The sequence below is a fragment of the Ovis canadensis genome, chromosome X, assembly GCF_042477335.2.
Source record: "Ovis canadensis isolate MfBH-ARS-UI-01 breed Bighorn chromosome X, ARS-UI_OviCan_v2, whole genome shotgun sequence".
Taxonomy (NCBI): domain Eukaryota; kingdom Metazoa; phylum Chordata; class Mammalia; order Artiodactyla; family Bovidae; genus Ovis; species Ovis canadensis.
The window spans coordinates 83873448-83898898 of NC_091727.1; the positions used below are offsets into that span (position 1 = coordinate 83873448).

Sequence of the window (25451 nt, forward strand, 5' to 3'; positions counted from 1 at the left end):
GGCCCTATCTGATGATCGCTGTTAATGTGGGCCCACTGGGGAAGTGATTCACTCAAGAGTTAGGGGCGCAGTGGAAAACGGACTCTTGCCTTTGGGCACCTTCCTTTCCTTTTCTTCATTTTTGCCTAAATCGGGAATGTCTTTCTGGTAGATGGGGCAAAGTGAGTTTCCCTCCTCAACATGAGAGTTGAAGTGTCCCCAACAATATTAGTGGAGGAGGCATTTAACACTTTCTTTGCTCTGAAGTGTAATCTTATGGAGACGGTGTATAGATCTTGGGGCAACGGACTGAAGATTCACCAAGCCTTGGGGTCTCTAAAGCTCACTGGAGTAGACAGAACTTCCAACCTGTTCTCAATTACCTGCTCGCTCTTAAGTTCCTTAAGCCCCTCAAGAACCCCCGATAGGAAGAGGGTGGTCTAAAGATGAAGTGACTAGAGGACTCTGAAATGCTGAAATGGGATGAAAAGTGTTTGGCAGAGGTTCATACAGGGATGGAGGGGGCAGGAGTGTTGAAGGGGGACATCCAAGTCAAAGAATAAAGGGCACTGAAGGAAAGTCTGAGGGTCACGAGAAGAAACACCATGCCCCTGAATCACCACTCCCCAGAATCAGACACACAGAGGGGTCAAGGGTGGGAAAGTTGTTTCATGGCCTCCCTCAGCACCCACTAACCCATGTGGATGGGCACCGTGGTACCTTGTGATGTCTAAGACTCCCAAAGCCCCCATTGGCTGGGGGAGTGCCTAGCTGACCAATCAGAGTGAAGGGTGTGGCTCCTCATTGTCCTGGGAAGGTATATATAGGGAGGTCCGAGGCAGAGATTCTGGGTTAGGCCACTTCATGGTGTCATCATGGCTAAGGGAACTAGGAAGCCACGGCAGCCAAGAAGAGTTGCAGTGCGGTTTGCTTCAAGGATGAAAGGAAGAAAGAAGACCCTTTGGCAACGGAGATACAGAGGCAGCGTGAAGGTAAGATGATTCCATCGACACTCCCCAGGTTCTCCATTGACTTTGGTGCCCAAGACCTCTACACTGCCCTTGCCTGGCGCAAAAGTCCTCATCAGGCCACCTCCCTTTTCATGAAGTCTCCTTTCCAACTCAGTTGTTATACTCTTTCCTCAAAACTCATAGCCTTCTCTTGTCTTTCAAGGCACGAAATATGACCATGAGGGTCAGAAGACCTCTAAAAGGAACCTTGAGAAAGAAAATCCGATCGTACGCCACTCCGTCGAAGAAGGTGAAGAAAACAAGAGAACCAAACTGTTTTCTCCGTTCCTGTGCACGTGAGAAACTGAACCAAGCCGAAAAAGGTACCAAAATATGAGTCAGAGTCAAAGAAGGGGGCAGAATCAAAAGAGAAGATAAGCTCAGCCACCCCAGAATGAGAGACCCTGGAGAAGTACAACCTGGGCAGCCAGTAACTGAATAGAAAAGGTCAGACAGTTTAGAATTGTGTCTCCAGTGGTCTGCTTTCTTAGAAATGGTTAACCAGGAAAAGACTGACTCTCACACTAACATAGTAAACTGATGGCTGCGATTAAAATAAACATCAAAGGGTGAAAAGATGATATTTGTGTGTGTGTGAATTTTCTGATGGGAAGGGAGGGAAGGAAGAACAGAGGTGGGCACCTGAGTGGGGAGGGGTGCGAGGTCCCGAGACATTGGGGGACAGACCCTGAGGTCCCCAGTTAGCCAGAGAGGAGAGGCCTGGACTGGCTCAGGAGTCTGCACTGAAGATGGCTAACCCCGCTTATCAATGGATCTCAGCGGCAAGGAGTAGTGGTGTGGTGTTACTGCCATTGTTTGGGGTGTGGAATGACATGAGGGGCTAGATTGCCAGAACCCAGATGGGAAGAGGGTTTCACATGGGGATGGTGAATGTCATACTTCCCCTGAGAGAGGCAGGCAGAAATCACATCCTGGCCACTTACGTCATAATGGGCTTTGTTGCATCACTCACCTTTGCTGTCAGCTAAAGGTGCTCAGGAGGCACAAAATGCTGATCCAACTGAAACCCACAACCAGCACTCCCAAAGATTAAAATAATGTTTGGAGGGAACAGACCAAATATCAATTAGGCCACTGTTTTCCTAAGAAATTGGTGGGAGCAGTGTGTTCTCAAGGGCAGGGCAGTGGAGCTGGCCCAAATCCCGGTGCAGATGACAAACAGGATCACCACACACAGATAAATTTTTTGGGTGGTGGGCACCATGCAGTTTGTGGGATCTTAGTTCCCTGACCAGGGATTGAACCGGTTCCCCTTCTAGTGAAAGCATGGAGTCCTAACCCCTGGACAGCCAGAGAAGTCAGGACAGAGATTTTTGATACAGGTATCAACATAAGACTGAGTAAAAGCTGGTCTTATATTGATCATCATCCCCTCGTATTTCTAAATAACTACAGTCGTAAAATATTCTTCCCCCCAAAAATCTTTTGTAGTCCAAGCTCTGCAAGTTTGGTGGTTTAAATATAAGAGTATGGGGTATCTACTTTGAAGGCAAATTGGAAGTGGTCAAACAAGAGATGGCAAGGGTGAACGTCGACATTCTAGGGATCAGCGAACGAAAATGGACTGGAAAGTGTGGACTTACCTCAGATGACCATTATATCTACCACTGCGGGCAGGAACTCCTCAGAAGACAAGGAGTAGCCATCACAGTCAACGAAAGAGTCCGGAATGCAGTACTTGGACGCAATCTCAAAAACGACAGAATGATCTCTGTTCGTCTCCAAGGCAAACCATTCAATATCACAGTTATCCAAGTCTAGGCCCCAAGCAGGAATGCTTAAGAAACTGAAATTGAACGGTTTTATGAAGACCTACAAGACCTTTTAGAACTAACACCCCAAAAAGATGCCCTTTTCATTATAGGGGTCTGGAATGCAAAAGTAGGAAGTCAAGAAACACCTGGAGTAACAGGCAAATTTGGCCTTGGAATGCAGAACGAAGCACGGCAAAGGCTAATAGAGTTTCGCCAAGAAAATGCACTGGTCATAACAAATACACTCTTCCAACCACACAAGTAAGACTCTACACATGGACATCACCTGATGGTCAAGAGTGAAATCAGATTGATTATATCCTTTGCCACCAAAGATGGAGAAGGTCTATACAGTCAACAAAAACAAGACCAGGAGCAGACTGTGGCTCAGGTCATGAACTCCTTATTACCAAATCCAGACTCAAATTGAAGAAAATAGGGAAAACCACTAGACCATTCAGGTATGACTTAAATCAAATCCCTTATGATTATGCAGTGGAAGTGAGAAATAGATTAAAGGGCCCAGATCTGATAGATAGAGTGCCTGATGAACGATGGAATGAGGTTCGTGACATTGTACAGGAGACAGGGATCAAGACTATCCCCATGGAAAAGAAATGCAGAAAAGCACAAGGGCTGTCTGGGGAGGCCTTACAAATAGCTGTGAAAAGAAGAGAAGCAAAAAGCAAAGGAGCAAAGCAAAGATATAAGCATCTGAATGCAGAGTTGGTGATGGACAGGGAGGCCTGGCGTGCTGTGATTCATGGGGTCACAAAGAGTCGGACACGACTGAGCAACTGAAAAGAACTGATTGCAATAGGGAGAATGTTTTGAACACACGTTCTTAACATGTCTCAAAATGGAACAGAAAAAGATATTTCGTTAACATGAAAGGATAAGCAGGGTGAGCAACAGCTCTGTGTGTGTGCGTGAGTTTGTGTATCTGTGTGTGTGTGTGTGTGTGTGAGTGTGTGTGTGTGTGTGTGAGATGGGGCAAGAGGTGGGGATGGATGAACAGACAGCATGATGGAGCAGTGCGACAGGAAGTGTTTCTTTCTGTAGTGAGCTGATTCTTAGAATGAGCTGTTAAGGGAGCCAGAAAGGTCTGACGCTTTGTGCCTGCTCAAGCTTGGGGGAAAGCTGAAGTTCAGAGGAGAGAAGGTTGGCTAAAGCTTAGCCAAGCCAAATGAGTGGGTATATTACGGATGACTGTGAGCACTTGGCCAGTCTCTGCTGTTGTTTAAGAGAGGCAAAGTCAGCCCTTAGACAGTATTGTTGTTACCACAATTGCAAGTCCATGTGCTTGATGCAGAATGAGGCCCATCAAAAGGAAATGTTTGAGTTTGGGACAGGGAAAGGTTGATTACAGATTCATACAAGGATGAGGGTGGCTCTTGCCCTAAGAACCCAAAGTTACTGAACGTTTTCAGTAAGTATGTTTAAAAGCAAAGGTTAGAGAAAGTTGTGGTAAGTTGTTTCAGACTTCGTGGTGTCACACCCTTTGTGCTTAAGGTTAGGTCATGGTCAGGTAATGATGTGCCTAAATATCTCTATCAGATGAATGTCATTTTCTGTCCTGCCAAGAGAGGGCAAAGTCTCAAGGAACACCTTTCACCGTGAAATGTCCCATCCTGGTCAAAGAGAAACAGGTTTCCATTGGCAGCTCCTTCAGGGCAAGGTTCCCATATTCGACCCAGCTCTCATCCTTGATGGAGCCAGGTACCCAACACAATAGGTCCTGTCTCCTCAAGCTGTCCAACTGAGGAGACCAGTTCTCACAGCCTGAGACCCAGAAAGATGGCCACCTGCTATTAAGTTGCAGAGACAGGGATGGGGGAGAGGTTCACCGCTCCGCACGGCCTGGGCCAAGGCTAGTGGAGGGACTTAGTGAGGGCTCTGAATCACTAAAGGATGTAGTCCCCAGTCTATCCCCTGGGACCATCCAGCTCCCCCACTGGCGCAACGTTGGGTGATCTCCAGGCCCTCCACAAGAATGCCAGAATCTCTCTTCTCTCACTTTCCACCTGATGACCACCACACCACCCTTACTTAATCACTTCCCCAATGAATGGTCCCTCATTGACAGTAACTGTGGGCAGGGCCCACTGTGGTGCTGACCAATAGCTGAGCAGGACAATGAATGGCCACTCCTAGACAGTTGGCTGCTTGCAAATGGGGCCCTCTGAGGCACCAAGCAAGGCTGAGCCACACCTGCTGCCTAGGATCAGGGTGCGTTGAAAAGAAGCAGCCCAATGGCTAACTGCATAGGGCTGTGCTCACTCTGCTCTGTTACACTGTGCATAGAATAAGAATCACTGTGAGGTGAAGGTTTGTGAAAGTCGTTCTCAAGGTGGGCTGGCTTTCACATTCTTGTTGGCTTTGAAATATTAGCTATGCTATATGCGGCACATGTGATCATGTGGCAGCTGTCGGAGGGGCATATAGATGAGCACTGCTGACAGGCATGCCTGGGAATACAATGAAAAGAATGATGTACAACAGTTAAAGAAGCCTGTGAAATCAAATCCTGATTTGGAACAGAGTCCATTAAACAGAGTAAAGCACACTGGACCCAACGTATCCTTCAGTAACAGAGCAGCATGAGCACAGCCCTTAGCAGGTAGCCATTGCTGTGCCTGATGACTCCATATCCTGTTACTAAGCAACCGGTCTTGCCTAGCAGTTGGACAGTGCAACCCTGGGCCCTGCCCATAAGCAACCAACTATCAATGAGGTACCTACTGGTACTTCTCTTGCTCAGCTATTGGTCAGCTCCACAGTGGGCCCTATCTGATGATCGCTGTTAATGTGGGCCCACTGGGGAAGTGATTCACTCAAGAGTTAGGGGCGCAGTGGAAAACGGACTCTTGCCTTTGGGCACCTTCCTTTCCTTTTCTTCATTTTTGCCTAAATCGGGAATGTCTTTCTGGTAGATGGGGCAAAGTGAGTTTCCCTCCTCAACATGAGAGTTGAAGTGTCCCCAACAATATTAGTGGAGGAGGCATTTAACACTTTCTTTGCTCTGAAGTGTAATCTTATGGAGACGGTGTATAGATCTTGGGGCAACGGACTGAAGATTCACCAAGCCTTGGGGTCTCTAAAGCTCACTGGAGTAGACAGAACTTCCAACCTGTTCTCAATTACCTGCTCGCTCTTAAGTTCCTTAAGCCCCTCAAGAACCCCCAATAGGAAGAGGGTGGTCTAAAGATGAAGTGACTAGAGGACTCTGAAATGCTGAAATGGGATGAAAAGTGTTTGGCAGAGGTTCATACAGGGATGGAGGGGGCAGGAGTGTTGAAGGGGGACATCCAAGTCAAAGAATAAAGGGCACTGAAGGAAAGTCTGAGGGTCACGAGAAGAAACACCATGCCCCTGAATCACCACTCCCCAGAATCAGACACACAGAGGGGTCAAGGGTGGGAAAGTTGTTTCATGGCCTCCCTCAGCACCCACTAACCCATGTGGATGGGCACCGTGGTACCTTGTGATGTCTAAGACTCCCAAAGCCCCCATTGGCTGGGGGAGTGCCTAGCTGACCAATCAGAGTGAAGGGTGTGGCTCCTCATTGTCCTGGGAAGGTATATATAGGGAGGTCCGAGGCAGAGATTCTGGGTTAGGCCACTTCATGGTGTCATCATGGCTAAGGGAACTAGGAAGCCACGGCAGCCAAGAAGAGTTGCAGTGCGGTTTGCTTCAAGGATGAAAGGAAGAAAGAAGACCCTTTGGCAACGGAGATACAGAGGCAGCGTGAAGGTAAGATGATTCCATCGACACTCCCCAGGTTCTCCATTGACTTTGGTGCCCAAGACCTCTACACTGCCCTTGCCTGGCGCAAAAGTCCTCATCAGGCCACCTCCCTTTTCATGAAGTCTCCTTTCCAACTCAGTTGTTATACTCTTTCCTCAAAACTCATAGCCTTCTCTTGTCTTTCAAGGCACGAAATATGACCATGAGGGTCAGAAGACCTCTAAAAGGAACCTTGAGAAAGAAAATCCGATCGTACGCCACTCCGTCGAAGAAGGTGAAGAAAACAAGAGAACCAAACTGTTTTCTCCGTTCCTGTGCACGTGAGAAACTGAACCAAGCCGAAAAACGTACCAAAATATGAGTCAGAGTCAAAGAAGGGGGCAGAATCAAAAGAGAAGATAAGCTCAGCCACCCCAGAATGAGAGACCCTGGAGAAGTACAACCTGGGCAGCCAGTAACTGAATAGAAAAGGTCAGACAGTTTAGAATTGTGTCTCCAGTGGTCTGCTTTCTTAGAAATGGTTAACCAGGAAAAGACTGACTCTCACACTAACATAGTAAACTGATGGCTGCGATTAAAATAAACATCAAAGGGTGAAAAGATGATATTTGTGTGTGTGTGAATTTTCTGATGGGAAGGGAGGGAAGGAAGAACAGAGGTGGGCACCTGAGTGGGGAGGGGTGCGAGGTCCCGAGACATTGGGGGACAGACCCTGAGGTCCCCAGTTAGCCAGAGAGGAGAGGCCTGGACTGGCTCAGGAGTCTGCACTGAAGATGGCTAACCCCGCTTATCAATGGATCTCAGCGGCAAGGAGTAGTGGTGTGGTGTTACTGCCATTGTTTGGGGTGTGGAATGACATGAGGGGCTAGATTGCCAGAACCCAGATGGGAAGAGGGTTTCACATGGGGATGGTGAATGTCATACTTCCCCTGAGAGAGGCAGGCAGAAATCACATCCTGGCCACTTACGTCATAATGGGCTTTGTTGCATCACTCACCTTTGCTGTCAGCTAAAGGTGCTCAGGAGGCACAAAATGCTGATCCAACTGAAACCCACAACCAGCACTCCCAAAGATTAAAATAATGTTTGGAGGGAACAGACCAAATATCAATTAGGCCACTGTTTTCCTAAGAAATTGGTGGGAGCAGTGTGTTCTCAAGGGCAGGGCAGTGGAGCTGGCCCAAATCCCGGTGCAGATGACAAACAGGATCACCACACACAGATAAATTTTTTGGGTGGTGGGCACCATGCAGTTTGTGGGATCTTAGTTCCCTGACCAGGGATTGAACCGGTTCCCCTTCTAGTGAAAGCATGGAGTCCTAACCCCTGGACAGCCAGAGAAGTCAGGACAGAGATTTTTGATACAGGTATCAACATAAGACTGAGTAAAAGCTGGTCTTATATTGATCATCATCCCCTCGTATTTCTAAATAACTACAGTCGTAAAATATTCTTCCCCCCAAAAATCTTTTGTAGTCCAAGCTCTGCAAGTTTTGTGGTTTAAATATAAGAGTATGGGGTATCTACTTTGAAGGCAAATTGGAAGTGGTCAAACAAGAGATGGCAAGGGTGAACGTCGACATTCTAGGGATCAGCGAACGAAAATGGACTGGAAAGTGTGGACTTACCTCAGATGACCATTATATCTACCACTGCGGGCAGGAACTCCTCAGAAGACATGGAGTAGCCATCACAGTCAACGAAAGAGTCCGGAATGCAGTACTTGGACGCAATCTCAAAAACGACAGAATGATCTCTGTTCGTCTCCAAGGCAAACCATTCAATATCACAGTTATCCAAGTCTAGGCCCCAAGCAGGAATGCTTAAGAAACTGAAATTGAACGGTTTTATGAAGACCTACAAGACCTTTTAGAACTAACACCCCAAAAAGATGCCCTTTTCATTATAGGGGTCTGGAATGCAAAAGTAGGAAGTCAAGAAACACCTGGAGTAACAGGCAAATTTGGCCTTGGAATGCAGAACGAAGCACGGCAAAGGCTAATAGAGTTTCGCCAAGAAAATGCACTGGTCATAACAAATATACTCTTCCAACCACACAAGTAAGACTCTACACATGGACATCACCTGATGGTCAAGAGTGAAATCAGATTGATTATATCCTTTGCCACCAAAGATGGAGAAGGTCTATACAGTCAACAAAAACAAGACCAGGAGCAGACTGTGGCTCAGGTCATGAACTCCTTATTACCAAATCCAGACTCAAATTGAAGAAAATAGGGAAAACCACTAGACCATTCAGGTATGACTTAAATCAAATCCCTTATGATTATGCAGTGGAAGTGAGAAATAGATTTAAGGGCCCAGATCTGATAGATAGAGTGCCTGATGAACGATGGAATGAGGTTCGTGACATTGTACAGGAGACAGGGATCAAGACTATCCCCATGGAAAAGAAATGCAGAAAAGCACAAGGGCTGTCTGGGGAGGCCTTACAAATAGCTGTGAAAAGAAGAGAAGCAAAAAGCAAAGGAGCAAAGCAAAGATATAAGCATCTGAATGCAGAGTTGGTGATGGACAGGGAGGCCTGGCGTGCTGTGATTCATGGGGTCACAAAGAGTCGGACACGACTGAGCAACTGAAAAGAACTGATTGCAATAGGGAGAATGTTTTGAACACACGTTCTTAACATGTCTCAAAATGGAACAGAAAAAGATATTTCGTTAACATGAAAGGATAAGCAGGGTGAGCAACAGCTCTGTGTGTGTGCGTGAGTTTGTGTATCTGTGTGTGTGTGTGTGTGTGTGAGTGTGTGTGTGTGTGTGTGAGATGGGGCAAGAGGTGGGGATGGATGAACAGACAGCATGATGGAGCAGTGCGACAGGAAGTGTTTCTTTCTGTAGTGAGCTGATTCTTAGAATGAGCTGTTAAGGGAGCCAGAAAGGTCTGACGCTTTGTGCCTGCTCAAGCTTGGGGGAAAGCTGAAGTTCAGAGGAGAGAAGGTTGGCTAAAGCTTAGCCAAGCCAAATGAGTGGGTATATTACGGATGACTGTGAGCACTTGGCCAGTCTCTGCTGTTGTTTAAGAGAGGCAAAGTCAGCCCTTAGACAGGGTTGCTGTTACCACAATTGCAAGTCCATGTGCTTGATGCAGAATGAGGCCCATCAAAAGGAAATGTTTGAGTTTGGGACAGGGAAAGGTTGATTACAGATTCATACAAGGATGAGGGTGGCTCTTGCCCTAAGAACCCAAAGTTACTGAACGTTTTCAGTAAGTATGTTTAAAAGCAAAGGTTAGAGAAAGTTGTGGTAAGTTGTTTCAGACTTCGTGGTGTCACACCCTTTGTGCTTAAGGTTAGGTCATGGTCAGGTAAAGATGTGCCTAAATATCTCTATCAGATGAATGTCATTTTCTGTCCTGCCAAGAGAGGGCAAAGTCTCAAGGAACACCTTTCACCGTGAAATGTCCCATCGTGGTCAAAGAGAAACAGGTTTCCATTGGCAGCTCCTTCAGGGCAAGGTTCCCATATTCGACCCAGCTCTCATCCTTGATGGAGCCAGGTACCCAACACAATAGGTCCTGTCTCCTCAAGCTGTCCAACTGAGGAGACCAGTTCTCACAGCCTGAGACCCAGAAAGATGGCCACCTGCTATTAAGTTGCAGAGACAGGGATGGGGGAGAGGTTCACCGCTCCGCACGGCCTGGGCCAAGGCTAGTGGAGGGACTTAGTGAGGGCTCTGAATCACTAAAGGATGTAGTCCCCAGTCTATCCCCTGGGACCATCCAGCTCCCCCACTGGCGCAACGTTGGGTGATCTCCAGGCCCTCCACAAGAATGCCAGAATCTCTCTTCTCTCACTTTCCACCTGATGACCACCACACCACCCTTACTTAATCACTTCCCCAATGAATGGTCCCTCATTGACAGTAACTGTGGGCAGGGCCCACTGTGGTGCTGACCAATAGCTGAGCAGGACAATGAATGGCCACTCCTAGACAGTTGGCTGCTTGCAAATGGGGCCCTCTGAGGCACCAAGCAAGGCTGAGCCACACCTGCTGCCTAGGATCAGGGTGCGTTGAAAAGAAGCAGCCCAATGGCTAACTGCATAGGGCTGTGCTCACTCTGCTCTGTTACACTGTGCATAGAATAAGAATCACTGTGAGGTGAAGGTTTGTGAAAGTCGTTCTCAAGGTGGGCTGGCTTTCACATTCTTGTTGGCTTTGAAATATTAGCTATGCTATATGCGGCACATGTGATCATGTGGCAGCTGTCGGAGGGGCATATAGATGAGCACTGCTGACAGGCATGCCTGGGAATACAATGAAAAGAATGATGTACAACAGTTAAAGAAGCCTGTGAAATCAAATCCTGATTTGGAACAGAGTCCATTAAACAGAGTAAAGCACACTGGACCCAACGTATCCTTAGGTAAGAGAGCAGCATGAGCACAGCCCTTAGCAGGTAGCCATTGCTGTGCCTGATGACTCCATATCCTGTTACTAAGCAACCGGTCTTGCCTAGCAGTTGGACAGTGCAACCCTGGGCCCTGCCCATAAGCAACCAACTATCAATGAGGTACCTACTGGTACTTCTCTTGCTCAGCTATTGGTCAGCTCCACAGTGGGCCCTATCTGATGATCGCTGTTAATGTGGGCCCACTGGGGAAGTGATTCACTCAAGAGTTAGGGGCGCAGTGGAAAACGGACTCTTGCCTTTGGGCACCTTCCTTTCCTTTTCTTCATTTTTGCCTAAATCGGGAATGTCTTTCTGGTAGATGGGGCAAAGTGAGTTTCCCTCCTCAACATGAGAGTTGAAGTGTCCCCAACAATATTAGTGGAGGAGGCATTTAACACTTTCTTTGCTCTGAAGTGTAATCTTATGGAGACGGTGTATAGATCTTGGGGCAACGGACTGAAGTTTCACCAAGCCTTGGGGTCTCTAAACTAACTGGAGTAGACAGAACTTCCAACCTGTTCTCAATTACCTGCTCGCTCTTAAGTTCCTTAAGCCCCTCAAGAACCCCCGATAGGAAGAGGGTGGTCTAAAGATGAAGTGACTAGAGGACTCTGAAATGCTGAAATGGGATGAAAAGTGTTTGGCAGAGGTTCATACAGGGATGGAGGGGGCAGGAGTGTTGAAGGGGGACATCCAAGTCAAAGAATAAAGGGCACTGAAGGAAAGTCTGAGGGTCACGAGAAGAAACACCATGCCCCTGAATCACCACTCCCCAGAATCAGACACACAGAGGGGTCAAGGGTGGGAAAGTTGTTTCATGGCCTCCCTCAGCACCCACTAACCCATGTGGATGGGCACCGTGGTACCTTGTGATGTCTAAGACTCCCAAAGCCCCCATTGGCTGGGGGAGTGCCTAGCTGACCAATCAGAGTGAAGGGTGTGGCTCCTCATTGTCCTGGGAAGGTATATATAGGGAGGTCCGAGGCAGAGATTCTGGGTTAGGCCACTTCATGGTGTCATCATGGCTAAGGGAACTAGGAAGCCACGGCAGCCAAGAAGAGTTGCAGTGCGGTTTGCTTCAAGGATGAAAGGAAGAAAGAAGACCCTTTGGCAACGGAGATACAGAGGCAGCGTGAAGGTAAGATGATTCCATCGACACTCCCCAGGTTCTCCATTGACTTTGGTGCCCAAGACCTCTACACTGCCCTTGCCTGGCGCAAAAGTCCTCATCAGGCCACCTCCCTTTTCATGAAGTCTCCTTTCCAACTCAGTTGTTATACTCTTTCCTCAAAACTCATAGCCTTCTCTTGTCTTTCAAGGCACGAAATATGACCATGAGGGTCAGAAGACCTCTAAAAGGAACCTTGAGAAAGAAAATCCGATCGTACGCCACTCCGTCGAAGAAGGTGAAGAAAACAAGAGAACCAAACTGTTTTCTCCGTTCCTGTGCACGTGAGAAACTGAACCAAGCCGAAAAAGGTACCAAAATATGAGTCAGAGTCAAAGAAGGGGGCAGAATCAAAAGAGAAGATAAGCTCAGCCACCCCAGAATGAGAGACCCTGGAGAAGTACAACCTGGGCAGCCAGTAACTGAATAGAAAAGGTCAGACAGTTTAGAATTGTGTCTCCAGTGGTCTGCTTTCTTAGAAATGGTTAACCAGGAAAAGACTGACTCTCACACTAACATAGTAAACTGATGGCTGCGATTAAAATAAACATCAAAGGGTGAAAAGATGATATTTGTGTGTGTGTGAATTTTCTGATGGGAAGGGAGGGAAGGAAGAACAGAGGTGGGCACCTGAGTGGGGAGGGGTGCGAGGTCCCGAGACATTGGGGGACAGACCCTGAGGTCCCCAGTTAGCCAGAGAGGAGAGGCCTGGACTGGCTCAGGAGTCTGCACTGAAGATGGCTAACCCCGCTTATCAATGGATCTCAGCGGCAAGGAGTAGTGGTGTGGTGTTACTGCCATTGTTTGGGGTGTGGAATGACATGAGGGGCTAGATTGCCAGAACCCAGATGGGAAGAGGGTTTCACATGGGGATGGTGAATGTCATACTTCCCCTGAGAGAGGCAGGCAGAAATCACATCCTGGCCACTTACGTCATAATGGGCTTTGTTGCATCACTCACCTTTGCTGTCAGCTAAAGGTGCTCAGGAGGCACAAAATGCTGATCCAACTGAAACCCACAACCAGCACTCCCAAAGATTAAAATAATGTTTGGAGGGAACAGACCAAATATCAATTAGGCCACTGTTTTCCTAAGAAATTGGTGGGAGCAGTGTGTTCTCAAGGGCAGGGCAGTGGAGCTGGCCCAAATCCCGGTGCAGATGACAAACAGGATCACCACACACAGATAAATTTTTTGGGTGGTGGGCACCATGCAGTTTGTGGGATCTTAGTTCCCTGACCAGGGATTGAACCGGTTCCCCTTCTAGTGAAAGCATGGAGTCCTAACCCCTGGACAGCCAGAGAAGTCAGGACAGAGATTTTTGATACAGGTATCAACATAAGACTGAGTAAAAGCTGGTCTTATATTGATCATCATCCCCTCGTATTTCTAAATAACTACAGTCGTAAAATATTCTTCCCCCCAAAAATCTTTTGTAGTCCAAGCTCTGCAAGTTTTGTGGTTTAAATATAAGAGTATGGGGTATCTACTTTGAAGGCAAATTGGAAGTGGTCAAACAAGAGATGGCAAGGGTGAACGTCGACATTCTAGGGATCAGCGAACGAAAATGGACTGGAAAGTGTGGACTTACCTCAGATGACCATTATATCTACCACTGCGGGCAGGAACTCCTCAGAAGACATGGAGTAGCCATCACAGTCAACGAAAGAGTCCGGAATGCAGTACTTGGACGCAATCTCAAAAACGACAGAATGATCTCTGTTCGTCTCCAAGGCAAACCATTCAATATCACAGTTATCCAAGTCTAGGCCCCAAGCAGGAATGCTTAAGAAACTGAAATTGAACGGTTTTATGAAGACCTACAAGACCTTTTAGAACTAACACCCCAAAAAGATGCCCTTTTCATTATAGGGGTCTGGAATGCAAAAGTAGGAAGTCAAGAAACACCTGGAGTAACAGGCAAATTTGGCCTTGGAATGCAGAACGAAGCACGGCAAAGGCTAATAGAGTTTCGCCAAGAAAATGCACTGGTCATAACAAATACACTCTTCCAACCACACAAGTAAGACTCTACACATGGACATCACCTGATGGTCAAGAGTGAAATCAGATTGATTATATCCTTTGCCACCAAAGATGGAGAAGGTCTATACAGTCAACAAAAACAAGACCAGGAGCAGACTGTGGCTCAGGTCATGAACTCCTTATTACCAAATCCAGACTCAAATTGAAGAAAATAGGGAAAACCACTAGACCATTCAGGTATGACTTAAATCAAATCCCTTATGATTATGCAGTGGAAGTGAGAAATAGATTTAAGGGCCCAGATCTGATAGATAGAGTGCCTGATGAACGATGGAATGAGGTTCGTGACATTGTACAGGAGACAGGGATCAAGACTATCCCCATGGAAAAGAAATGCAGAAAAGCACAAGGGCTGTCTGGGGAGGCCTTACAAATAGCTGTGAAAAGAAGAGAAGCAAAAAGCAAAGGAGCAAAGCAAAGATATAAGCATCTGAATGCAGAGTTGGTGATGGACAGGGAGGCCTGGCGTGCTGTGATTCATGGGGTCACAAAGAGTCGGACACGACTGAGCAACTGAAAAGAACTGATTGCAATAGGGAGAATGTTTTGAACACACGTTCTTAACATGTCTCAAAATGGAACAGAAAAAGATATTTCGTTAACATGAAAGGATAAGCAGGGTGAGCAACAGCTCTGTGTGTGTGCGTGAGTTTGTGTATCTGTGTGTGTGTGTGTGTGTGTGAGTGTGTGTGTGTGTGTGTGAGATGGGGCAAGAGGTGGGGATGGATGAACAGACAGCATGATGGAGCAGTGCGACAGGAAGTGTTTCTTTCTGTAGTGAGCTGATTCTTAGAATGAGCTGTTAAGGGAGCCAGAAAGGTCTGACGCTTTGTGCCTGCTCAAGCTTGGGGGAAAGCTGAAGTTCAGAGGAGAGAAGGTTGGCTAAAGCTTAGCCAAGCCAAATGAGTGGGTATATTACGGATGACTGTGAGCACTTGGCCAGTCTCTGCTGTTGTTTAAGAGAGGCAAAGTCAGCCCTTAGACAGGGTTGCTGTTACCACAATTGCAAGTCCATGTGCTTGATGCAGAATGAGGCCCATCAAAAGGAAATGTTTGAGTTTGGGACAGGGAAAGGTTGATTACAGATTCATACAAGGATGAGGGTGGCTCTTGCCCTAAGAACCCAAAGTTACTGAACGTTTTCAGTAAGTATGTTTAAAAGCAAAGGTTAGAGAAAGTTGTGGTAAGTTGTTTCAGACTTCGTGGTGTCACACCCTTTGTGCTTAAGGTTAGGTCATGGTCAGGTAAAGATGTGCCTAAATATCTCTATCAGATGAATGTCATTTTCTGTCCTGCCAAGAGAGGGCAAAGTCTCAAGGAACACCTTTCACCGTGAAATGTCCCATCGTGGTCAAAGAGAAACAGGTTTCCATTGGCAGCTCCTTCAGGGCAAGGTTCCCATATTCGACCCAGCTCTCATCCTTGATGGAGCCAGGTACCCAACACAATAGGTCCTGTCTCCTCAAGCTGTCCAACTGAGGAGACCAGTTCTCACAGCCTGAGACCCAGAAAGATGGCCACCTGCTATTAAGTTGCAGAGACAGGGATGGGGGAGAGGTTCACCGCTCCGCACGGCCTGGGCCAAGGCTAGTGGAGGGACTTAGTGAGGGCTCTGAATCACTAAAGGATGTAGTCCCCAGTCTATCCCCTGGGACCATCCAGCTCCCCCACTGGCGCAACGTTGGGTGATCTCCAGGCCCTCCACAAGAATGCCAGAATCTCTCTTCTCTCACTTTCCACCTGATGACCACCACACCACCCTTACTTAATCACTTCCCCAATGAATGGTCCCTCATTGACAGTAACTGTGGGCAGGGCCCACTGTGGTGCTGACCAATAGCTGAGCAGGACAATGAATGGCCACTCCTAGACAGTTGGCTGCTTGCAAATGGGGCCCTCTGAGGCACCAAGCAAGGCTGAGCCACACCTGCTGCCTAGGATCAGGGTGCGTTGAAAAGAAGCAGCCCAATGGCTAACTGCATAGGGCTGTGCTCACTCTGCTCTGTTACACTGTGCATAGAATAAGAATCACTGTGAGGTGAAGGTTTGTGAAAGTAGTTCTCAAGGTGGGCTGGCTTTCACATTCTTGTTGGCTTTGAAATATTAGCTATGCTATATGCGGCACATGTGATCATGTGGCAGCTGTCGGAGGGGCATATAGATGAGCACTGCTGACAGGCATGCCTGGGAATACAATGAAAAGAATGATGTACAACAGTTAAAGAAGCCTGTGAAATCAAATCCTGATTTGGAACAGAGTCCATTAAACAGAGTAAAGCACACTGGACCCAACGTATCCTTAGGTAAGAGAGCAGCATGAGCACAGCCCTTAGCAGGTAGCCATTGCTGTGCCTGATGACTCCATATCCTGTTACTAAGCAACCGGTCTTGCCTAGCAGTTGGACAGTGCAACCCTGGGCCCTGCCCATAAGCAACCAACTATCAATGAGGTACCTACTGGTACTTCTCTTGCTCAGCTATTGGTCAGCTCCACAGTGGGCCCTATCTGATGATCGCTGTTAATGTGGGCCCACTGGGGAAGTGATTCACTCAAGAGTTAGGGGCGCAGTGGAAAACGGACTCTTGCCTTTGGGCACCTTCCTTTCCTTTTCTTCATTTTTGCCTAAATCGGGAATGTCTTTCTGGTAGATGGGGCAAAGTGAGTTTCCCTCCTCAACATGAGAGTTGAAGTGTCCCCAACAATATTAGTGGAGGAGGCATTTAACACTTTCTTTGCTCTGAAGTGTAATCTTATGGAGACGGTGTATAGATCTTGGGGCAACGGACTGAAGTTTCACCAAGCCTTGGGGTCTCTAAACTAACTGGAGTAGACAGAACTTCCAACCTGTTCTCAATTACCTGCTCGCTCTTAAGTTCCTTAAGCCCCTCAAGAACCCCCGATAGGAAGAGGGTGGTCTAAAGATGAAGTGACTAGAGGACTCTGAAATGCTGAAATGGGATGAAAAGTGTTTGGCAGAGGTTCATACAGGGATGGAGGGGGCAGGAGTGTTGAAGGGGGACATCCAAGTCAAAGAATAAAGGGCACTGAAGGAAAGTCTGAGGGTCACGAGAAGAAACACCATGCCCCTGAATCACCACTCCCCAGAATCAGACACACAGAGGGGTCAAGGGTGGGAAAGTTGTTTCATGGCCTCCCTCAGCACCCACTAACCCATGTGGATGGGCACCGTGGTACCTTGTGATGTCTAAGACTCCCAAAGCCCCCATTGGCTGGGGGAGTGCCTAGCTGACCAATCAGAGTGAAGGGTGTGGCTCCTCATTGTCCTGGGAAGGTATATATAGGGAGGTCCGAGGCAGAGATTCTGGGTTAGGCCACTTCATGGTGTCATCATGGCTAAGGGAACTAGGAAGCCACGGCAGCCAAGAAGAGTTGCAGTGCGGTTTGCTTCAAGGATGAAAGGAAGAAAGAAGACCCTTTGGCAACGGAGATACAGAGGCAGCGTGAAGGTAAGATGATTCCATCGACACTCCCCAGGTTCTCCATTGACTTTGGTGCCCAAGACCTCTACACTGCCCTTGCCTGGCGCAAAAGTCCTCATCAGGCCACCTCCCTTTTCATGAAGTCTCCTTTCCAACTCAGTTGTTATACTCTTTCCTCAAAACTCATAGCCTTCTCTTGTCTTTCAAGGCACGAAATATGACCATGAGGGTCAGAAGACCTCTAAAAGGAACCTTGAGAAAGAAAATCCGATCGTACGCCACTCCGTCGAAGAAGGTGAAGAAAACAAGAGAACCAAACTGTTTTCTCCGTTCCTGTGCACGTGAGAAACTGAACCAAGCCGAAAAAGGTACCAAAATATGAGTCAGAGTCAAAGAAGGGGGCAGAATCAAAAGAGAAGATAAGCTCAGCCACCCCAGAATGAGAGACCCTGGAGAAGTACAACCTGGGCAGCCAGTAACTGAATAGAAAAGGTCAGACAGTTTAGAATTGTGTCTCCAGTGGTCTGCTTTCTTAGAAATGGTTAACCAGGAAAAGACTGACTCTCACACTAACATAGTAAACTGATGGCTGCGATTAAAATAAACATCAAAGGGTGAAAAGATGATATTTGTGTGTGTGTGAATTTTCTGATGGGAAGGGAGGGAAGGAAGAACAGAGGTGGGCACCTGAGTGGGGAGGGGTGCGAGGTCCCGAGACATTGGGGGACAGACCCTGAGGTCCCCAGTTAGCCAGAGAGGAGAGGCCTGGACTGGCTCAGGAGTCTGCACTGAAGATGGCTAACCCCGCTTATCAATGGATCTCAGCGGCAAGGAGTAGTGGTGTGGTGTTACTGCCATTGTTTGGGGTGTGGAATGACATGAGGGGCTAGATTGCCAGAACCCAGATGGGAAGAGGGTTTCACATGGGGATGGTGAATGTCATACTTCCCCTGAGAGAGGCAGGCAGAAATCACATCCTGGCCACTTACGTCATAATGGGCTTTGTTGCATCACTCACCTTTGCTGTCAGCTAAAGGTGCTCAGGAGGCACAAAATGCTGATCCAACTGAAACCCACAACCAGCACTCCCAAAGATTAAAATAATGTTTGGAGGGAACAGACCAAATATCAATTAGGCCACTGTTTTCCTAAGAAATTGGTGGGAGCAGTGTGTTCTCAAGGGCAGGGCAGTGGAGCTGGCCCAAATCCCGGTGCAGATGACAAACAGGATCACCACACACAGATAAATTTTTTGGGTGGTGGGCACCATGCAGTTTGTGGGATCTTAGTTCCCTGACCAGGGATTGAACCGGTTCCCCTTCTAGTGAAAGCATGGAGTCCTAACCCCTGGACAGCCAGAGAAGTCAGGACAGAGATTTTTGATACAGGTATCAACATAAGACTGAGTAAAAGCTGGTCTTATATTGATCATCATCCCCTCGTATTTCTAAATAACTACAGTCGTAAAATATTCTTCCCCCCAAAAATCTTTTGTAGTCCAAGCTCTGCAAGTTTTGTGGTTTAAATATAAGAGTATGGGGTATCTACTTTGAAGGCAAATTGGAAGTGGTCAAACAAGAGATGGCAAGGGTGAACGTCGACATTCTAGGGATCAGCGAACGAAAATGGACTGGAAAGTGTGGACTTACCTCAGATGACCATTATATCTACCACTGCGGGCAGGAACTCCTCAGAAGACATGGAGTAGCCATCACAGTCAACGAAAGAGTCCGGAATGCAGTACTTGGACGCAATCTCAAAAACGACAGAATGATCTCTGTTCGTCTCCAAGGCAAACCATTCAATATCACAGTTATCCAAGTCTAGGCCCCAAGCAGGAATGCTTAAGAAACTGAAATTGAACGGTTTTATGAAGACCTACAAGACCTTTTAGAACTAACACCCCAAAAAGATGCCCTTTTCATTATAGGGGTCTGGAATGCAAAAGTAGGAAGTCAAGAAACACCTGGAGTAACAGGCAAATTTGGCCTTGGAATGCAGAACGAAGCACGGCAAAGGCTAATAGAGTTTCGCCAAGAAAATGCACTGGTCATAACAAATACACTCTTCCAACCACACAAGTAAGACTCTACACATGGACATCACCTGATGGTCAAGAGTGAAATCAGATTGATTATATCCTTTGCCACCAAAGATGGAGAAGGTCTATACAGTCAACAAAAACAAGACCAGGAGCAGACTGTGGCTCAGGTCATGAACTCCTTATTACCAAATCCAGACTCAAATTGAAGAAAATAGGGAAAACCACTAGACCATTCAGGTATGACTTAAATCAAATCCCTTATGATTATGCAGTGGAAGTGAGAAATAGATTTAAGGGCCCAGATCTGATAGATAGAGTGCCTGATGAACGATGGAATGAGGTTCGTGACATTGTACAGGAGACAGGGATCAAGACTATCCCCATGGAAAAGAAATGCAGAAAAGCACAAGGGCTGTCTGGGAAGGCCTTACAAATAGCTGTGAAAAGAAGAGAAGCAAAAAGCAAAGGAGCAAAGCAAAGATATAAGCATCTGAATGCAGAGTTGGTGATGGACAGGGAGGCCTGGCGTGCTGTGATTCATGGGGTCACAAAGAGTCGGACACGACTGAGCAACTGAAAAGAACTGATTGCAATAGGGAGAATGTTTTCAACACACGTTCTTAACATGTCTCAAAATGGAACAGAAAAAGATATTTCGTTAACATGAAAGGATAAGCAGGGTGAGCAACAGCTCTGTGTGTGTGCGTGAGTTTGTGTATCTGTGTGTGTGTGTGTGTGTGTGAGTGTGTGTGTGTGTGTGTGAGATGGGGCAAGAGGTGGGGATGGATGAACAGACAGCATGATGGAGCAGTGCGACAGGAAGTGTTTCTTTCTGTAGTGAGCTGATTCTTAGAATGAGCTGTTAAGGGAGCCAGAAAGGTCTGACGCTTTGTGCCTGCTCAAGCTTGGGGGAAAGCTGAAGTTCAGAGGAGAGAAGGTTGGCTAAAGCTTAGCCAAGCCAAATGAGTGGGTATATTACGGATGACTGTGAGCACTTGGCCAGTCTCTGCTGTTGTTTAAGAGAGGCAAAGTCAGCCCTTAGACAGGGTTGCTGTTACCACAATTGCAAGTCCATGTGCTTGATGCAGAATGAGGCCCATCAAAAGGAAATGTTTGAGTTTGGGACAGGGAAAGGTTGATTACAGATTCATACAAGGATGAGGGTGGCTCTTGCCCTAAGAACCCAAAGTTACTGAACGTTTTCAGTAAGTATGTTTAAAAGCAAAGGTTAGAGAAAGTTGTGGTAAGTTGTTTCAGACTTCGTGGTGTCACACCCTTTGTGCTTAAGGTTAGGTCATGGTCAGGTAAAGATGTGCCTAAATATCTCTATCAGATGAATGTCATTTTCTGTCCTGCCAAGAGAGGGCAAAGTCTCAAGGAACACCTTTCACCGTGAAATGTCCCATCGTGGTCAAAGAGAAACAGGTTTCCATTGGCAGCTCCTTCAGGGCAAGGTTCCCATATTCGACCCAGCTCTCATCCTTGATGGAGCCAGGTACCCAACACAATAGGTCCTGTCTCCTCAAGCTGTCCAACTGAGGAGACCAGTTCTCACAGCCTGAGACCCAGAAAGATGGCCACCTGCTATTAAGTTGCAGAGACAGGGATGGGGGAGAGGTTCACCGCTCCGCACGGCCTGGGCCAAGGCTAGTGGAGGGACTTAGTGAGGGCTCTGAATCACTAAAGGATGTAGTCCCCAGTCTATCCCCTGGGACCATCCAGCTCCCCCACTGGCGCAACGTTGGGTGATCTCCAGGCCCTCCACAAGAATGCCAGAATCTCTCTTCTCTCACTTTCCACCTGATGACCACCACACCACCCTTACTTAATCACTTCCCCAATGAATGGTCCCTCATTGACAGTAACTGTGGGCAGGGCCCACTGTGGTGCTGACCAATAGCTGAGCAGGACAATGAATGGCCACTCCTAGACAGTTGGCTGCTTGCAAATGGGGCCCTCTGAGGCACCAAGCAAGGCTGAGCCACACCTGCTGCCTAGGATCAGGGTGCGTTGAAAAGAAGCAGCCCAATGGCTAACTGCATAGGGCTGTGCTCACTCTGCTCTGTTACACTGTGCATAGAATAAGAATCACTGTGAGGTGAAGGTTTGTGAAAGTCGTTCTCAAGGTGGGCTGGCTTTCACATTCTTGTTGGCTTTGAAATATTAGCTATGCTATATGCGGCACATGTGATCATGTGGCAGCTGTCGGAGGGGCATATAGATGAGCACTGCTGACAGGCATGCCTGGGAATACAATGAAAAGAATGATGTACAACAGTTAAAGAAGCCTGTGAAATCAAATCCTGATTTGGAACAGAGTCCATTAAACAGAGTAAAGCACACTGGACCCAACGTATCCTTCGGTAACAGAGCAGCATGAGCACAGCCCTTAGCAGGTAGCCATTGCTGTGCCTGATGACTCCATATCCTGTTACTAAGCAACCGGTCTTGCCTAGCAGTTGGACAGTGCAACCCTGGGCCCTGCCCATAAGCAACCAACTATCAATGAGGTACCTACTGGTACTTCTCTTGCTCAGCTATTGGTCAGCTCCACAGTGGGCCCTATCTGATGATCGCTGTTAATGTGGGCCCACTGGGGAAGTGATTCACTCAAGAGTTAGGGGCGCAGTGGAAAACGGACTCTTGCCTTTGGGCACCTTCCTTTCCTTTTCTTCATTTTTGCCTAAATCGGGAATGTCTTTCTGGTAGATGGGGCAAAGTGAGTTTCCCTCCTCAACATGAGAGTTGAAGTGTCCCCAACAATATTAGTGGAGGAGGCATTTAACACTTTCTTTGCTCTGAAGTGTAATCTTATGGAGACGGTGTATAGATCTTGGGGCAACGGACTGAAGTTTCACCAAGCCTTGGGGTCTCTAAACTAACTGGAGTAGACAGAACTTCCAACCTGTTCTCAATTACCTGCTCGCTCTTAAGTTCCTTAAGCCCCTCAAGAACCCCCGATAGGAAGAGGGTGGTCTAAAGATGAAGTGACTAGAGGACTCTGAAATGCTGAAATGGGATGAAAAGTGTTTGGCAGAGGTTCATACAGGGATGGAGGGGGCAGGAGTGTTGAAGGGGGACATCCAAGTCAAAGAATAAAGGGCACTGAAGGAAAGTCTGAGGGTCACGAGAAGAAACACCATGCCCCTGAATCACCACTCCCCAGAATCAGACACACAGAGGGGTCAAGGGTGGGAAAGTTGTTTCATGGCCTCCCTCAGCACCCACTAACCCATGTGGATGGGCACCGTGGTACCTTGTGATGTCTAAGACTCCCAAAGCCCCCATTGGCTGGGGGAGTGCCTAGCTGACCAATCAGAGTGAAGGGTGTGGCTCCTCATTGTCCTGGGAAGGTATATATAGGGAGGTCCGAGGCAGAGATTCTGGGTTAGGCCACTTCATGGTGTCATCATGGCTAAGGGAACTAGGAAGCCACGGCAGCCAAGAAGAGTTGCAGTGCGGTTTGCTTCAAGGATGAAAGGAAGAAAGAAGACCCTTTGGCAACGGAGATACAGAGGCAGCGTGAAGGTAAGATGATTCCATCGACACTCCCCAGGTTCTCCATTGACTTTGGTGCCCAAGACCTCTACACTGCCCTTGCCTGGCGCAAAAGTCCTCATCAGGCCACCTCCCTTTTCATGAAGTCTCCTTTCCAACTCAGTTGTTATACTCTTTCCTCAAAACTCATAGCCTTCTCTTGTCTTTCAAGGCACGAAATATGACCATGAGGGTCAGAAGACCTCTAAAAGGAACCTTGAGAAAGAAAATCCGATCGTACGCCACTCCGTCGAAGAAGGTGAAGAAAACAAGAGAACCAAACTGTTTTCTCCGTTCCTGTGCACGTGAGAAACTGAACCAAGCCGAAAAAGGTACCAAAATATGAGTCAGAGTCAAAGAAGGGGGCAGAATCAAAAGAGAAGATAAGCTCAGCCACCCCAGAATGAGAGACCCTGGAGAAGTACAACCTGGGCAGCCAGTAACTGAATAGAAAAGGTCAGACAGTTTAGAATTGTGTCTCCAGTGGTCTGCTTTCTTAGAAATGGTTAACCAGGAAAAGACTGACTCTCACACTAACATAGTAAACTGATGGCTGCGATTAAAATAAACATCAAAGGGTGAAAAGATGATATTTGTGTGTGTGTGAATTTTCTGATGGGAAGGGAGGGAAGGAAGAACAGAGGTGGGCACCTGAGTGGGGAGGGGTGCGAGGTCCCGAGACATTGGGGGACAGACCCTGAGGTCCCCAGTTAGCCAGAGAGGAGAGGCCTGGACTGGCTCAGGAGTCTGCACTGAAGATGGCTAACCCCGCTTATCAATGGATCTCAGCGGCAAGGAGTAGTGGTGTGGTGTTACTGCCATTGTTTGGGGTGTGGAATGACATGAGGGGCTAGATTGCCAGAACCCAGATGGGAAGAGGGTTTCACATGGGGATGGTGAATGTCATACTTCCCCTGAGAGAGGCAGGCAGAAATCACATCCTGGCCACTTACGTCATAATGGGCTTTGTTGCATCACTCACCTTTGCTGTCAGCTAAAGGTGCTCAGGAGGCACAAAATGCTGATCCAACTGAAACCCACAACCAGCACTCCCAAAGATTAAAATAATGTTTGGAGGGAACAGACCAAATATCAATTAGGCCACTGTTTTCCTAAGAAATTGGTGGGAGCAGTGTGTTCTCAAGGGCAGGGCAGTGGAGCTGGCCCAAATCCCGGTGCAGATGACAAACAGGATCACCACACACAGATAAATTTTTTGGGTGGTGGGCACCATGCAGTTTGTGGGATCTTAGTTCCCTGACCAGGGATTGAACCGGTTCCCCTTCTAGTGAAAGCATGGAGTCCTAACCCCTGGACAGCCAGAGAAGTCAGGACAGAGATTTTTGATACAGGTATCAACATAAGACTGAGTAAAAGCTGGTCTTATATTGATCATCATCCCCTCGTATTTCTAAATAACTACAGTCGTAAAATATTCTTCCCCCCAAAAATCTTTTGTAGTCCAAGCTCTGCAAGTTTTGTGGTTTAAATATAAGAGTATGGGGTATCTACTTTGAAGGCAAATTGGAAGTGGTCAAACAAGAGATGGCAAGGGTGAACGTCGACATTCTAGGGATCAGCGAACGAAAATGGACTGGAAAGTGTGGACTTACCTCAGATGACCATTATATCTACCACTGCGGGCAGGAACTCCTCAGAAGACATGGAGTAGCCATCACAGTCAACGAAAGAGTCCGGAATGCAGTACTTGGACGCAATCTCAAAAACGACAGAATGATCTCTGTTCGTCTCCAAGGCAAACCATTCAATATCACAGTTATCCAAGTCTAGGCCCCAAGCAGGAATGCTTAAGAAACTGAAATTGAACGGTTTTATGAAGACCTACAAGACCTTTTAGAACTAACACCCCAAAAAGATGCCCTTTTCATTATAGGGGTCTGGAATGCAAAAGTAGGAAGTCAAGAAACACCTGGAGTAACAGGCAAATTTGGCCTTGGAATGCAGAACGAAGCACGGCAAAGGCTAATAGAGTTTCGCCAAGAAAATGCACTGGTCATAACAAATACACTCTTCCAACCACACAAGTAAGACTCTACACATGGACATCACCTGATGGTCAAGAGTGAAATCAGATTGATTATATCCTTTGCCACCAAAGATGGAGAAGGTCTATACAGTCAACAAAAACAAGACCAGGAGCAGACTGTGGCTCAGGTCATGAACTCCTTATTACCAAATCCAGACTCAAATTGAAGAAAATAGGGAAAACCACTAGACCATTCAGGTATGACTTAAATCAAATCCCTTATGATTATGCAGTGGAAGTGAG

The 25451-nt window shown here is 47.3% G+C and overlaps 1 protein-coding gene across 1 annotated transcript in view; it reads left to right on the forward strand.

Annotated features, from left to right (window-relative positions):
* LOC138930788 (M protein, serotype 5-like) overlaps nt 1-25451 on the forward strand; it is a 105707-nt gene that overhangs the window by 71162 nt on the left and 9094 nt on the right. The window contains exons 15-19 of the mRNA XM_070291212.1: nt 1153-1239; nt 6699-6785; nt 12244-12330; nt 17789-17875; nt 23334-23420. Of these exons, the coding sequence (XP_070147313.1) occupies nt 1153-1239; nt 6699-6785; nt 12244-12330; nt 17789-17875; nt 23334-23420 (435 nt within the window). The remainder of the gene's footprint in view (nt 1-1152; nt 1240-6698; nt 6786-12243; nt 12331-17788; nt 17876-23333; nt 23421-25451) is intronic.